Source organism: Elgaria multicarinata, chromosome 4 (genome assembly GCF_023053635.1).
Source record: "Elgaria multicarinata webbii isolate HBS135686 ecotype San Diego chromosome 4, rElgMul1.1.pri, whole genome shotgun sequence".
Taxonomy (NCBI): Eukaryota; Metazoa; Chordata; class Lepidosauria; order Squamata; family Anguidae; genus Elgaria; species Elgaria multicarinata.
This window is the reverse complement of record NC_086174.1, coordinates 32,843,307-32,859,842: the sequence shown is the minus strand read 5'-3', so window position 1 is coordinate 32,859,842 and position 16,536 is coordinate 32,843,307. Positions and strand designations below refer to the sequence as shown.

Sequence of the window (16,536 nt, the reverse complement as noted above, 5' to 3'; positions counted from 1 at the left end):
ACTTCCATGCAAAGTTCAGAAACGGCATCACCAGATTGACTCCCAAACCCTTTTAACAGCTCCATATGGATATGCCCTTGGAATGTAGCCTGAAACACACAGGATAAGCATTTTGCTTTCAAACTGAAGTACTGGTCCTTGGTTCCATAGGCGCAATTGTATGCAATGTAAATACTGACCTTGTTTGAGTACAAACATAATCTCTCGATTATCTCTTTATTTTACAACTGAAAAACAAAAGTCCAAGTGCATGTAACATTGGTTTCATTTTGCCGTATGTTTTGTTTACAGGTATCAGTATTACCTACAGGTTAAAAAAGATGTTCTTGATGGACGATTGCGATCTTCATTTGAACAAGGGATAAGGTTAGCAGCATTGGCGGTTCAAGGTAGGATGAGCATACCTGCTAACTCTTTCTCATCTTATCTGCTTATTTGACCATAACAAAAATACATTCCAGTTAGGCTAGAGATTGCAACCTGCTCAGCATGAAAACTGACATTTCAAACTATTTCAGATGTTAGTGACTTGTTTGCATGTTTTAAAACTGTGATAACTATAAGATTTGGGATGGAAATGGAATGTTCATGGAGATAATTTCTGACATAATTATAAGTGCTACAAACAACTCCCCCTACTTTTCCAAAACCAAAGTGAACTTTCTCAGGATTCTTGCATGTGTCTGAGAATGAAGTCCGTAAGGAAGAAGCAGCAGTGAGTGCGGCCAGTGCCAGCTGCCCAAGTAAACAGGCTGGGTGGCCAAGAGGTGCCCGAGTGAGCACCCACCTTTTGGTCCCTTGAACAGGAGGCAGCAGGACAGAACAGGAGGAGGCTGGATGGAGGTAACTGCACCGCCAGCAGTCCGGGTGGGCAGGAGGCGTGTGGGTAGGCAGTGGGACCAAGAGGTGGCTGCTCACTCAGGTGCCTCCCAGCTCACCGCTTCTTCATCCAGCCAGCGACGTGCCTTCTATAAGGAATCCCTCTGGGGATGCCTTACAGGAAGCAATTGGTGTGGGGGGTGAGGCGGCGGCACATGTCAGACAGCAACCTGCCTTGGGCTGGGCCTGCCCAGTAACTCTAGGTAGTGCTGGAAAAAAATCCTGCCTGAAACCCTGGGGAGCTGCTGCTGCCAGTCAGTGTTGACAATACCGGGCTAGGTGGATTGAGTGTCTGACTCAGTATGTTGCTCCTATGTTCTTCACACACACCAAAGTGTCATTTCTGAGGAAGGGTTGGCTAAAGAAGCCAACCCAATATGGCTAAAGTGCATAACCATATTGACTGATAAGTGATACAGGGAATTCCTACAGGATTCCCCCCCACCCCTGGGCCATTATTTATTTATTTATTTATTTTGTCAAATTATCTTGAAGGGTTTGTAGGAATGTTTGAGTCAGGTAATTTAGGAGGGGAATTTCCAGCAACTCGAGTACCTTTTTCGTCAGTGTTTGATCTGACACAAATAGAATAAAATCAGAGCTCTCCGGCATTTATTTATTTTCTTTCTTTCTTTCTTTCTTTCTTTCTTTCTTTCTTTCTTTCTTTCTTTCTTTCCTTCCTTCCTTCCTTCCTTCCTTCCTTCCTTCCTTCCTCTCTCTCTCTCTCTCTCTCTCTCCTTAAATGAAGCTTCTTAAAAAAGATAAATAGGAACATCTTTTACAAACAATACTATAGCCTTTGGGAAGTACTTCCAACTTCATTCTCTAATTCCAAAACATTTGGGAAATTATGACAATTATCTGCGTACTGTTATGTGTTCAAGGCAGGAGGTACATAGTCACCTATACTAATCCTGAGAGAGCATCGGATTACTTCGGACCAAATCCAACCCCAAACAAAAAGTGCTTAAAGATGCAATTCTATGCATATGTAGACAGAAAAAGTCCTTCAGCTCCCAGCATGCCCAGGCAGCCATGCTAGCCTGGGAATACTGGAAGTTGTAGGCTTCTTTCCTATTGAATGTGCGTAGGATTACACCCCAAGTCAAAGTAAGAACATATGACGAACCATGCTGGATCAGACCAAGGGCATATGTAGTCCAACATTCTGTTTTCTACATTGGCCGCCCAATGTAGGCGGCCAATGTAGCCCACAAGCAGGACGTGAAGTTAATAGTCCTCTCTTGCTGTTGTTTTCCAGAGAATGGTATTAACAAGTATGCTCCTTTGATCATGGAGGTAGCATATTGCCATCATGACCACGTAGCAATTGATAGCCTTATCCTCCATGGAATTGGCCTATCTCCTTTTAAAGTCATCTACACTGGTGGCCATTGCCACATTTTGATTATTATTATTATTATTATTTATTTATATAGCACCATCAATGTACATGGTGCTGTACAGATAACACAGTAAATAGCAAGACCCTGCCGCATAGGCTTACAATCTAATAAGTTGTAGTAAACAATAAAGAGGGAAGGAGAATGCAAACAGGCACAGGGAAGTGTAAACAGGCGCCGGGTAGGGTGAAGCTAACAGTATAGAGTCAGAACAAACTCAATATTTGAAGGCTATAGGGAAAAGAAAAGTTTTTAGCTGAGTTTTAAAAGCAGTGATTGAGTTTGTAGTTCTCAAGTGTTCTGGAAGAGCGTTCCAGGCGTAAGGGGCAGCAGAAGAAAAAGGATGGAGCCGAGTAAGGGAAGTGGAGGTCCTTGGGCAGGCGAGAAGCATGGCATCAGAGGAGCGGAGAGCACAGGCGGGGCGATAGTGTGAGATGAGAGAGGAGAGATAGGCAGGAGCTAGACCGTGAAGAGCTTTGAAGGTCAGCAGGAGAAGTTTATATTGGATTCTGGAGTGAATTGGAAGCCAATGAAGAGATTTCAGAAGTGGAGTGACCTGGTCAGAGTGGCGGGCCAAGAAGATGATCTTAGTGGCAGAGTGGTGGACAGAGACCAGTGGACTGATGTGAGACGAAGGAAGGCCAGAGAGAAGAAGGTTGCAGTAGTCCCACCGAGAGATAACCAGTGCGTGAACGAGAGTCTTGGCAGAAGAGACAGACAAAAATGGTCGAATCCTGGCAATATTATACAGGAAGAAGCGGCAGGATTTAGCTACTGCCTCGATGTGAGGAGTAAAGGAGAGCGAGGAGTCAAATATAAAGCCAAGACTACGAGCTTCCTTGACCGGAGTAAGCGTGACATCGTTGACAGTAAGAGAGAATGAGAGGTGAGGAGAAGGTTTAGGAGGAAAAACAAGCAGTTCAGTTTTTGCCATATTAAGTTTCAAACGACGATGAAGCAGCCAGGCTGAGATATCTGAAAGACATGCCGAGATACGATCGTGAACATCAGGAGAAAGTTCCAGAGATGAGAGATATAATTGTGTATCGTCGGCATACAGGTGATATTGGAGGCCGTGAGATTGAATAAGCTTACCCAAGGGCAGCATGTATAGAGAGAACAACAACGGGCCAAGCACCGAGCCTTGCGGAACCCCAACAGAAAGGGGAAAAGAGGAGGACGAGCTGCCGTTAGCCGACACGCTGAAAGAGCGACCCTCTAGATAGGAGGCGAACCAGTTATAGACAGAGCCACAGAGTCCAAGGTCATGGAGGGAATCTAAGAGAAGATCGTGATCAACCGTGTCAAAGGCTGCGGTTAGATCAAGGAGAATAAGAATGGAATAATGGCCTTTAGACTTGGCAGTAAGAAGATCATTGGTGATCTTGGTAATTTTGAGACAAGAAATTTCATAGTTTATGCTCTCTCTGAAGACGTCTTTGCATATCCTGAATCCCCTACCATTCAGTTTCATTGGATGATTCTGGGTTCTAATATTGTGTATGAGGGAGGAAAGCTATAACATCTGTGATCCTCTATTTCAAAGGTCATTTGGGGATTATAGTGCTTGTAGTTAGTTCTTTCTCAATTCAAAGATTTTAAGATCTTGCATATACATTTTCGTTGAGCATCCCCATTTGCTGCACGTTAAGGGTTTCTGTATCTTTTCAGGATGGAGTGGTTCATGTCCAGGTAAAACTGAGTTGATGTAGTTTGTGTTTTATCTCTTTTCTCCCTTTCTCCCATCCAGCTGGTTTTGGAGACTACCATCAGTTTGAATCCCATGATTTTCTCCGGGAATATGTTCTGTTTCCTATGGTAAGTTAATCCCCACTGAATGTTTCTTTTTCTTTTCAATTTTTATGCAATCCCTTCTTACTTTAGGGATAGTTTTCTTCATAGGAATGTTGTGGATGACATTTTCCCTGCATCCTTTAACTCATCGACCCCAGTCTTCACAGTGTTAATCTCGCATCCAACAAACACAGTTCCTGAAAGCTTGTTTCTTGTGTATTTTTTCCTCAACAGAACTAGGCTTTGGCTGGATGCTGACTGCCTTAACCAATCAACCAACCATAACTATTTTATATGTCACTATCAACCGGTATCTACAAAAGCCGGCTTCCAAGGCTGCAACACACCCTATTGGGTCCCTAGCTTAATAGTAGAGTACTTACTGTGCATGCAGAAGACCCCAGGTTCGAGTTCCCACAGTTCCAGTTAAAAGGAACTCAGGTAGTGTGGATCAGGACGATGCTGGAGAAATTTGAGACAGACTAAAATGACTCCAGATTTCTAGGAATCCAACCTGCGGAAGCCACTGTGGACTGGCCTCATCAGGGCCACGTGGAGTCTGTGGATTTTCAGATCCCCCAAATTTTTGCAAATTTATTTGCAGGAAAATACACAATTTCCTGCTGAGACTGAAAAATATATGCTGGGGGGAAAGCTGAATAGAAAGGGGGCCAAATGTTACATAATAATATAAATTATATGAATTCATGTGAAACCTCTTACGGAAATAGTGGCATATTTTCCTGCATAACGAAAAAAGAATTGAATCCGTCTTTGAACGGACGCTGGAATGAACAATACGGCACAATGCACAAAATACACGTGGGATAAGATTTCACAAAATCTGGGCATCAGTGCCTGAGCAAAAAACCAAAAGGAGAGCATCCAGGTCAGGACAGAAAAAAGGAGAAAAAAGGAGAGAAACAGGTTCTCAGGATGCTTAAAGTATTTTTATTTCAGTACTTCTGTTCGGCACTGATTAGGCCTCATCTTGAATATTGCGTCCAGTTCTGGGCACCACACTTCAAGAAGGATGCAGATAAGCTGGAGCGTGTTCAGAGGAGGGCAATGAGGATGATCAGGGGTTTGGAAACAAAGCCCTATGAGGAGAGACTGAAAGAACTGCGCATGTTTAGCCTGAGAAGAATGATAGCACTCTTCAAATACTTGAAAGGTTGTCACACAGAGGAGGGCCAGGAACTCTTCTCGATCCTCCCAGAGTGCAGGACACGGAATAATGGGCTCAAGTTTGTTGTTTATTCGTTCAGTTGCTTCTGACTCTTCGTGACTTCATGGACCAGCCCACGTCAGAGCTTTCTGTCTGCTGTCGCCACCCCTAGCTCCCCCAAGGTCAAGTCTGTCACCTCCAGAATATCATCCATCCATCTTGCCCTCTTCCTTTTGCCTTCCACTTTTCCTAGCATCAGCCTCTTCTCCAGGGTATCCTGTCTTCTCATTATGTGGCCAAAGTACTTCAGTTTTGCCTTTAATACCATTCCCTCAAGTGAGCAGTCTGGCTTTATTTCCTGGAGTATGGACTGGTTTGATCTTCTTGCAGTCCAAGGCACGTCCAGCTCTCGCAGCCATAGGTTACTACGGGGAATACCATTGCTTTAACTATGCGGACCTTTGTTGTCAGTGTGGTGTCTCTGCTCTTAACTATTTTATCAAGATTTGTCATTGCTCTCCTCCCAAGAAGTAAACATCTTCTGATTTCCTGGCTGCAGTCAGCGTCTGCAGTAATCTTTGCGCCCAGAAATACAAAGTCTGTCACTGCCTCCACGTTTTCTCCCTCTATTTGCCAGTTATCAATCAAGCTGGTTGCCATAATCTTGGTTTTTCTGAGGTTTAACTGCAACCCAGCTTTTGCACTTTCTTCTTTCACAAGCCAAATTCCAGCTGGACATCAGGAAAACTTCCTCCTCTTCACCATGGCAATCTGCTTGTTCCCCTGCCTCTCGTTCTGGCCCAGACAACAGTGGTGGTGAGAAAGAAGAGCAGTAGATGCCACTGCCTACAATGTTCACCAGCTCTGTGCCTGTTCAGCACACAAATGAGGAGGATGAGGAGCAAGAGCAGCCCCACATAGAATGCATTGCAGTAATCCAGTCTTGAGGTTACTAATGGCCATACCACTGTGGCCAAGTTATCCCTGTCCAGAAGGAGCCGTAGCTGGTGAGCCAGCTGAAGCTGGTAAAAGGGCCTACCAACAAGAGCCCTTTGGATTGCTCCCCCTTGTCACCATGGCAACCTGCTTGTTCCCCTGCCTCTCACTCTGGCCCAGACAATGGTGGTGGTGAGGATGAAGAAGAGCAGTAGACACCACTGCTTGCTTGCTCACTGGCTCTGTGTCTGTCAAGGAAGCAAGTGGTAGCAATGATGAGAAAGAGGAGGGTTAAATATAAATAGCAGTAGTGAGCAGGTAGACTCACTGAGGGAGGGGGCCCATTGAGAGTAACCTGCCCAAGGGCCCTCAAAAACCTGGCACTGACCTCATGGGAAGCTACAGTGATGTTGTGAACACATGTAATCAGTCAATCGATGAAATAGCTGTGAACCAGAGTTTTCACACCCAAACCCACCACTCTAACCATTACCTTCAACCTACCTTTTTCTTTATTCATGCTATTGCCTACCCTCTTTAAGGAGATGTCCGGGTGGGATCGTTCAGTTAATTAGTTAATAGCCAGGTCTTTTTAGCTGCATAGCCAACGGACCAAAGACTTGGCTAAGGAGTGGGGAGTGGGAGGCTGGGAGAAATGCCCTTCCCATGAGCTCGTGAGCTGGGGAGGGCAGCTGTGCTTGGACTGTGTTTGATCTTGCGCAGCCACAATATGTGTCAAACGGCATTTCTTCAGCAGCGAAAAGAACAAAGTTATGTACACAGAACGCCTCGCAGGTGTGTAGCTGTGTACAGGCACGTACCATACCATTTTTCATTAGCACGCTACCGCTTTCACATTTTTCAGTGTCAGGAACAAATATTACTGGGAGGCCCCCGGTGAGCAAGAGGCAAGACGGTTGGGTTAAGTATAAATACACACAGCTTCGAGGCATTCCAAAATCATCACTCAGAGAGTTTACTGGCACCCTTCCTGTGTGTGTGTTAAACTTTGAAATTTTGAGTCGATCCCATTTTTACCAATGTACCAAAGAATTTTTAAAGCTTAACTTGTGCCACACGCAAACCATGTTTACAAAATAGACATTTCCCAACCCCCTTTTGGTTGCTGAGATTACAAGTGTATTGTGTTGCACTTTTTAAATAACTGGAGCAGCAAAGCTTTTGATCACATAATTCAAAGTACTTGCAGGAATGCAAGTCGTAGAGGGGAATCCAGCTTTTCTTGTCTGCGTTTTTTTCCTGAAATTTTTACTCCTTTCTTTCTTTCTTTCTTTCTTTCTTTCTTTCTTTGGCATCTATATGCTGCTATTTTGCAGTATGTTGTCCCTGGAATTTATTTAGTTCAAAAAAGGGCCCGGGTTCAATCTGTTGCATCTTTAGGTAGGTCTGGGAAAGAGACCTGTCCGAAATCTTGGAGAGCACCTGCCATCAATGAAATAGTCAATACTGCGTTAGACTAGTGGGGTGACTTGGTTCAAGGCAGCTTCCCATGGTCCTAATGTGTTGTTTTATGAGTTGGGCTGGGACCTGGGGACTTTCCTTGTAACACACATGGCTTGCTTGGACAAGTTATGCAGAGATGTTTATAACAGACCATGCTGTTACAGAGTAAACATCTCTCTCATTTTAGTACACAATCATCTGTGTTGTATCGATTGCCTTGTAATACCTGGGCACCCTCTCTCTCTCTCTCTCTCTCTCTCTCTCTCTCTCTCTCTCTCTCTCTCTCTCTCTCTCATTTTAGCACATCATTGTCCTCACTGCATTGATTGGCTTGTGGTAGACTTAATAAGTTGATGCTTTGTGCTGGATGGCTTACAATTCTATGACCATGCTTACAAGTACAGCAAAACCTTGTTACAGTCCAGGAAACTCCCATCATGTAAAACAAATAAACAAGCAGCCTAGTATATTGAGGAGAAGGTGTGATCCTCTCAGGGAGTTTTATGTGTGGGAGAGCATTCAGAAATGCAACGCTGCCACCTGCAATGTGGAGTGGGACACCGACAGTCCAACAAGAACTCTGCCCTGATGACTTTGCTGGATGTATAGATCAGGCGTATGGTCTTAATCATTGGCTTCATTCTATATAAGACTTTTCTCATCTGACCTCCGGATACCCAGTCCTCCTAAACAAACTCACTAGCTTTCCTTATAGTTTCAAGTTCCCCCGCTTCCCAAGTTCCAGTTTTTCCTTGGCCCTCTGGGCGCTAATTGCAAGCTCATTTGGTTTAGTAGACTGGGATGACTGATGCTCTTTTCTTTGCGAGTGACCTTCTCTTCCAGTCATCTCTGGGTCCTCCTGCCTAATGAATCTGGCCCACATTTTTAGCTGGGCAAATGGAAGATGGCTATCTTTGTGGCAAGATCTGATCATGGAATGTTATCCCATTTCCTTGCTTTGCTGATCCCACCTCTGTCCCAAACATTAACCATGGCACTAAAGGCATTGCAATAGAAACCCTATCTCCTTAAATTCCCTCCTCTGCTTAAACTCAGACCCAGTTTGCATGTCGCAGCAGTAAATCATAGATAATTTAACCCATAATTCATAGGGATCCATGCTGCCTGCAAGCCACTTCTGATTTCTGTGAACAACCAATGAATCAGTCCAGGTTTGAGCTAACCAGAGGTTGTTTACAGGAAATGGAAGCAACTCTTGTGCAGTGTGCAGACCCAAAAATTGTGGGTTAATTAATTAAGCCATGATTTGCTCCTGATGCCTCCATGACGTACAAACAGCCCCACCCTGGGTCATACACATACACACATACACATTCAGTAACCACAATTCTTCCTTTGCTTTTCTACAGGATTTGACCCAAGATGAAGCAGTCCTGGAGGAACTGACTCAGAAAGTAGCTCAGGAACACAAAAATCATAGGTGAGACCCAAACATGTCACTGTGTAGATTGCTGTCAAGATATGGAACCTGTATGTCTTTGCTACCACTTACTTGTGGGGTACTTTTGCCCCTGTGGTCCTGCAAGCTGCTTTACGGCTTTGGCCAAAAGTTTTGTTATTGCTCGGAATAACGCCTTACAGGAAAAAGATGGTTACTGCCCATGTTAGCTAAATGGAACCTACAGTTCAAGGGCAGCCTACTTGGGAATAGGAGGTTCTGGGGGCAAAAAACAAGGGAACACTCATACTATGTACACTCTCCAGAGGGATTTGGCTGACCATAATTTGGGAGGGAAACATGATTTGATTATTGTTTGTGTCCTACTACGTCAAGAAGTACTTCTTCACACTGTGCATAGTTAAACGATAGAATTTACTTCCACAATATGGCCACCAATTTTGATGGCTTTAATGGGGAATTGGAAACATTCCTAGAAGGTATGGCTATCAGTGGCAACTAGTCCTGAAAGCTGCATGCTGCCTCAGCTGTCAGAAGCAGTAAGCCTATATACTCAAGTTGCTGGGGGAAATGGGCGAGAGGGTGCTGTTGCACTCATGTCCTGCTTGTGGGTTTTTCATGGACAGCTGGTTGGCCTGCTGATGGGAACAGAATACTGGACTAGGTGGATCCTTGGTTTGATCCACCATGGCTCTTCTTATGTTCTTACGATTTGAACTGGAGATACCATTCTCTTTGCCACTCTGCTATGATTGCTTAGATTAATCTGAGCCAACACCATCACAGAGATTGGATGGTCTCATTTTTCATCATTATAAAATGTCCTTTGGTTTCGCTCATACTCTACCTATGACTCTTTATACTGAGATTTAGTTAGTTTGGGTTGAACTTTGGGATGGTGACCCTGTCTTGTAGCAGGGCTTTGATTGGCCTGATCCATTTTGGCCTACAGATGTTATAATGATTCCAAATTAACCCATCCCTAGGGGTTTGATGGGCATCTTTGGCCCTCAAATTAACCCTGAGCCGTATTTCTGTTAACTTCATTTACAGTGGCATCTCTGCAGCAGACGCGGAATTTCTTTACATCAGTGAAGTAGAGCGGCTAGATGGGTTTGGGCAGGAAAGCTTCCCTGTGAAGGTAAGGTCCTGCAACAAGAACTGTGACCGAATTTCTATCAAAAGCATTTATCACAGTATATCCTGAATAGCTTGTGGATGTAATGCCCAAGTTCCAATAATTGCTCTGTGTCGAGTCAAAGGACACTTGGATGGATCAGACGCAGTTGTTGTGGAGGAGAAAGTTAATCTGGAGGAAGAGGGAAGAACCTCTGTGCAAACAATTGCAGATCCACCCCTGCCTTACAGGTGATTGCGACGTCACCGACCTTTACACTAGGCCGCCGCATAAACCCTTCTCAGACCAAGCACCACCACCTGAAAACCTGAGGGAGGGTTAAATAAAACCTTTCCCCTAGCTATGAGGGAAGCAGGTTTAATATAGGATCTCTCTGAATATACTGTGGGTATAATCTGGTGTGGATGTTTAATAACTGTAAGGCATGGTAAATAATGCCAAGCAGACACGTGGTATTTGGTAGCTAACAAAATAATAATAAGTTTATTGTTATTTAAAAGCTTTAAATAAAATATAATACTTTCAATCCTGCCTAATCTAAACTCTCCACACACCAACCACCTTACTGTCTTCAACCCAATCCTAAGTCCCTAGAATCCAAACAACTGTCTCTCACTCACTCCTCAAACTCACACGCCTCACAAACTTTCAACACTCTCCTTATATACTCCTTCCCCCCACCTGTTACATCATAAACCACACCCACTCAGTTCTAACATTCCATACTAATCTTGACATATACAAGATACTAAAATGTGGGGTAACGCCACAGTGGTGCCTCATAGGTGCACATGTGCTGCTTGCTCTTCGCGTGCAGCCCAGTCCAGCCCAGGCTGTGACCTCATTGCAGCTTTCCTTGTGAGTTCTTGTTCAACCCATTTTCTGTGAAGCTGCCTTGTATTGAGTCAGACCATTGGTCCATCTAGCCTAGCACAACTCGCTCCAAATGCCAATGGCCCTCCAAAATCCACCCCTTCTCACATTCCTGTTCTCTGGGATCCCATTTTGACTGGAGTTTCAAGCCTTGTACCTGAGACCGTCCACATACAAGGCGTGTGCTTTGTCACTGAACCACAATCCCTCCATTACAAGCTGCAGTTGTGAGGGGAGGAGCCGTGGCTCAGTGGTAGTATCCCTGCTTTGCATGCTAGAACATCCCAGGTTCAATCCCTGGCATCTCCAGGTAGGGCTGGAAAAAAATCCTGACCTGGAGGGCTGCTGCCTGTCAGTGTCAATAAAACTGGGCTAGATGGGCCAAGGGTCTGATTCAGTTTAAGGCAGCTTCCTATGTTCCTGTGTGACAGCACAAAGAAAAGGATGCCATTTTATTGTCCTGTGCGGGATCCTTGTGTTTTCAATCCTTAAATTACTTATTTATTTATTTATTTTTATTATTATTTTAAACATCTACATACCACCCTTTGTTATTGAACCTCAGGGCAGTGTACAAAATGTATTAAAGCAACAATTAAAATACAGTGAAAGATAGAAACAACAACAAAGAAAATCTACCAAGCTTGATATTAAAATCAACAAACGCCTGTGTGTACAGATAAGTTTTGTACAGGTGCCTAAACACTGTCAGGGATGGCGCCTGTTGCACTGCAGCGGGGAGAGAATTCCAAAGTTGGGGTACCACAACAGAAAAGGCCATCCTCCTGGTTTCAGATGTACTTTCCTATAAATGTGCAGGAGGCCCTGATCTGTTAATCTCAGTGAACAAGCAAGTTGATATGGGAGAAGGCACTCTGTCAGGTTGCCTGGTCCTAAGTTGTATAAGGTCTTACATGTCAATAACATCACCTTGGACTTTGGCCCAATAATGCATTGCTAACCTGGGCAGTTCTCAGAACGAAGGTGTAACATCAGCAACCTGACTGCTGAATCCCGCAATATCTGCACTTTCTAGAACAGTCTCTATAGACTTGGGAGTTTCAATGAGCTATTCTGGTATTGTTGTGGTGTTTCATCAACAATTTGAAATGCTATATAGTGCCAAAAAGAAAGCAAGTAAGATCTAATAACATTTTTTTTTACGTTTTCATTTTGATCGATAGCTTCCCTTTTTAGGGCTCTGCCACCCCTTTAATTTGTATTTTGATTTGATCTAAGCATTTTGATTGTTTGGATATTTCTCACGTTTTGCAAACCAGGTAGGCATGAACGGTGTATGTCGGCTTGCCAAATCATTCAAAACATTTTGCTTTTGAGCTGCAAAAGCCCCTTTTTTTCTTTCTCTCTGTCAATCATGGGGCTATTCTATAGCTTCATGTGCCACCGGCAATTCCATTTCTACCCTAAGGCATGTCCCAGCTCAAGATCTTCTCTGCCTTTGCTGCAGCTGATGCAAAGAAGGAGGACGACAAATCTCACATTAGCCTGAAGGGACAGAAGGAAATAAATGATTTGGCTAGCTCTAGCGCTCTAAATCTTATGAAAGCCTGCATGAAAGTTAATGTTCTTTTGCACCGGAAGGCATAAACTGATGCAGTCTTCCATGTCCGGCCTTTAGACAACTGTCAGAAATCAAAGGTTTATAGCACATTTAAAATGAGAGAGTTGCTTATTCAGCTTCCTGCTGGTAATGTTTGGTAAGCACCAAAGCCAGTTCGGTGCTGCGCAAGGTGAATTGGACGGATGCAACAGTGAGCGTACGTGTAGGAAGTAACTCAACGCTTTCTGAGAGTGAAATTAAAAGCACTGTGAAGGTGCAATTCTGTATCTGTTTAGACAGAAAAAAGTCCATGCTGGCTGGGGAATCCTGGGAGTTGTAGAACTTTTTTCAGTCTAAACAGTCATTTATTGATTTACAATATTTATTTACCAATCCCCATTCAAAATTTCAAAGCAGTGTACAAAATAAAATACAATAAAAACAGAATAAAAAAACCTTAAAATAGATTTTTAAAAGCAAAATGAAAGGTATACTGTGAACCGTGGCTGGTCGTTAAGGAAAGGATTCCTGGAACAATGCCGTTTTCAGGAGGTGCCGAAAGGAATGCAAAGTTGGCGCCTGCCTGACCTCCAGAGGCAGGGAATTCCATAGGAGGGGGGCCACCACGCTGAAGGCTCTTCCCCTGGTGGACTCCAATCGGAGGATGGGTCTATGTGGAACCACCAGGAGCATGGCCTCGGATGACCTCAGTGACCGGGCAGGTTGGTAGGGGAGAAGGCACACTCTCGGGTATCCTGGTCCCATGCACAGGATTGCACCCTTCAAGGTTTTTTAAGCACTGCTTTGTCTAAGCTACAGCAGTGTATTTTGTGCTAATATTGTATTGGATAGTCATACCTCCGATGAACGTCTTATAAGAAAGAAGCAAGTGCATTGTTCATTTTATTTGAGCGCAACACATGAGACCAGCAGGCCTGTCCCAGCTGGTTTAATTCTTCTCATGAGGTGTTTGCTCCTCACCAGCAGTCATTCCAGAAGGCTGTACAGAGGGAGATGAGAGGGAAGGCAGAACCATTCAGCCCTGCTGAATGGTTCTGCCTTATTATTTTTCGTCTTCTTCCCTACCAATCTTTTTTTTCCTTATGTTTTTAGACTGGATGCCTCTCTTGTTTTATTGATTGTGTGTAAGCCACTCCAGGAGCTTTTGGGTTGTTTTGGTCTGAGGAGTGGGATAAAGATACTTTAAATAACAATGCCTAAACCTTGCCCAGAAATATCTGATGCAAGTGGCATCTAAATAAGAGATACGATAGTGTTGTTGTTCCCACATATTGTAATTGTTGCCTGAGGATTACACTTTTGGTAGGATTCAGCTTTGAGTGTTCGCATTGTTCCCCTCCCTCCCCTCCCCCCAAATGCAGGACAATCAAGGTAACGACATGAATCTTGGGATCTTCTGCATGGGGATTTTCGTCAAGAATAGAATGGGAAGGCCCACAGTGATGTACAGGTACAATCAAAAGGAACTGGACGTCTCATCCATCCAAAGTTTTAAGCATTTTAAACTTGCCATTGATTTCATGTGGGAGGGCTCCTGGAGCCTGATCTCCCAAAGGCTTCTAACTAGTGCTGGGCTGAATCCTGGCCCCCTATTTTCGGAAACTTTCTCTCTCCTTGAGAAAGCCATATTTTTTTCTGCCTCTTTCACAGGTGTGTGTGTGAGAGAGAATTCAGAGTTTCCACAAAGCTTTTTAAAGTGTAGCTGATTGCTGAGGGGCTTTCTTCCTATTTTTTAAAGTTTTTCAAAAAAAAACCACCCCCCTTGCTCTGGCATTTGGAGGAGCCCAACAGTTCTTAGTGAATGCTTAATGGAGTCATGTGACCTTGCCCTCTCCAATAAGCATTTAGGATGAACTCCTGGGCTCCTGAAAATGCTGGAGGTGTTTGTTATTTTTAAAAAAAAATTGAAAGAAAGAAGACCCCTCCTCAACAACTGGCTACATTTAAAAAGATATGTGGAAAACCTGTCCCCCTTCCCAGGAGAAAATTCTCTGAAATCCTCACCTCTTCCCGCCTCTTTCGCCCAAGTTTTCATTCCCCCCCTCCCCCCCCACACGAAATGCTGAAAATGGAATGGTTGAAATTTTTGCCACAGCACTACTTCTAGCCCTGTTCAGTGGAACTCGACTAGAAACCTTGCTGAAAGGCGTTTGAGGAGCCCACATGTCCAAGGGTGTTTGGGGGAGGGCTTGCAGATACTCCTCTGCTCCGGTGCAGTTTTAGCCTTCCACATTAGCAAACAAATGCCTTTCTAGGCCTATTATGGAATTCTCAGGTAAGGCTGCCTGTTCATAGAATCATAGAATCATAGAATAGCAGAGTTGGAAGGGGCCTACAAGGCCATCGAGTCCAACCCCCTGCTCAATGCAGGAATCCACCCTAAAGTATCCCTGACAGATGGTTGTCCAGCTGCCTCTTGAATGCCTCTAGTGAGGGAGAGCACACAACCTCCCTAGGTAACTGATTCCACCGTCGCACTGCTCTAACAGCCAGGAAATTTTTCCTGATGTCCAGCCGGAATCTGGCTTCCTTTAACTTGAGCCCGTTATTCTGTGTCCTGCATTCTGGGAGGATCGAGAAGAGATCCTGGCCCTCCTCTGTGTGACAACCTTTTAAGTATTTGAAGAGTGCTATCATGTCTCCCCTCAATCTTCTCTTCTCCAGGCTAAACATGCCCAGTTCTTTCAGTCTCTCTTCAAAGGGTTTTGTTTCCAGACCCCTGATCATCCTGGTTGCCCTCCTCTGAACACGCTCCAGCTTGTCTGCATCCTTCTTGAATTGTGGAGCCCAGAACTGGACACAATACTCTAGATGAGGCCTAACCAGGGCCGAATAGAGAGGAACCAGTACCTCACGTGATTTGGAAGCTATACTTCTATTAATGCAGCCCAAAATAGCATTGGCCTTTCTTGCAGCCATATCGCACTGTTGGCTCATGTTCAGCTTGTTCCCGCCTTTTCGTTCCCATTGCCACCTCATTTGAACGTGGCTTTTTAGGAAAACCTGCTGTGTTGGCTAAAGCCTGCTGGGCTCCTTTTTAATTTCTTTATTTCTTTATTACATTTTTATACCTCCTAACAACCAAAGCTCGGTTTGCGGTGATTGAGGCCAGATCTCCCTTTTCTCACCGATATTTAAATACTGCCTTTAAGTATTGTGCTACTGTTGTTTGTATCTTATTCTTTTTGTTATAATTCATGAGTTTACCCAAAGAAAAGTGAAAATAATAATAATAACAAAATTAAATCTTGTTAACTTTTTCATTTGTGCTTCAGATTTCTCTCTCACTTTCTTTTTAACCTAAGACTGGTTTCTTAGCATGAGAACCATGTGAATACCTTGATTTGCAGCAAAAGAACACAACAATTAAATTTGGTTGGTTACTTCCGTTGCTGCTTTGTTGATCAGGGCTTGCAGTTACTCTGTACGAGAAATAAAGCCATCCACATTCCTATTTAGAAGATACACGTGTGGGGAGATATGGTCAAACGTTTCTCCTTACAATAAATATTTCTCATAATACAAGGAGCACAAGAATTCTATATATTTATTTGTTATTTATTAAAATATGTATAACTTGCCTTTTGTCTTAAACGGAACCTCCAAGGCAGTGTACAAAAAAAGATCATTAAAAACATCAAATTGGCAGCACAACTGTCACTGAAATCTCAGAGAGAAGAACCAGCCACATAATAAAAACCAGTGAAAGGTGAACTAGAGTTTTGTTTCTGCAGGTGGAATGACATTGGAAATATAACTCATAACAAGTCTTCAATTGCTGTGGAGCTGCTTAACAAAGAAGAAACTGTGCTCTTTCATACGGTAAGCAAAGCATAAACGTTCAGTATCGGGAGCTTATTATTATTATTATTTAACCAC

The 16,536-nt window shown here is 43.7% G+C and overlaps 1 protein-coding gene across 2 annotated transcripts in view; it reads left to right on the top strand.

The window, feature by feature from the left end:
* The window catches only part of PTPN14 (protein tyrosine phosphatase non-receptor type 14), a 156,002-nt gene that overhangs the window by 100,793 nt on the left and 38,673 nt on the right, over positions 1 to 16,536 (top strand). For both annotated transcript variants that reach the window (XM_063124044.1, XM_063124045.1), the window contains exons 4-9: positions 292 to 389; positions 4,033 to 4,100; positions 9,015 to 9,085; positions 10,118 to 10,205; positions 14,019 to 14,107; positions 16,392 to 16,479. In XM_063124044.1, the coding sequence (XP_062980114.1) occupies positions 292 to 389; positions 4,033 to 4,100; positions 9,015 to 9,085; positions 10,118 to 10,205; positions 14,019 to 14,107; positions 16,392 to 16,479 (502 nt within the window). The remainder of the gene's footprint in view (positions 1 to 291; positions 390 to 4,032; positions 4,101 to 9,014; positions 9,086 to 10,117; positions 10,206 to 14,018; positions 14,108 to 16,391; positions 16,480 to 16,536) is intronic.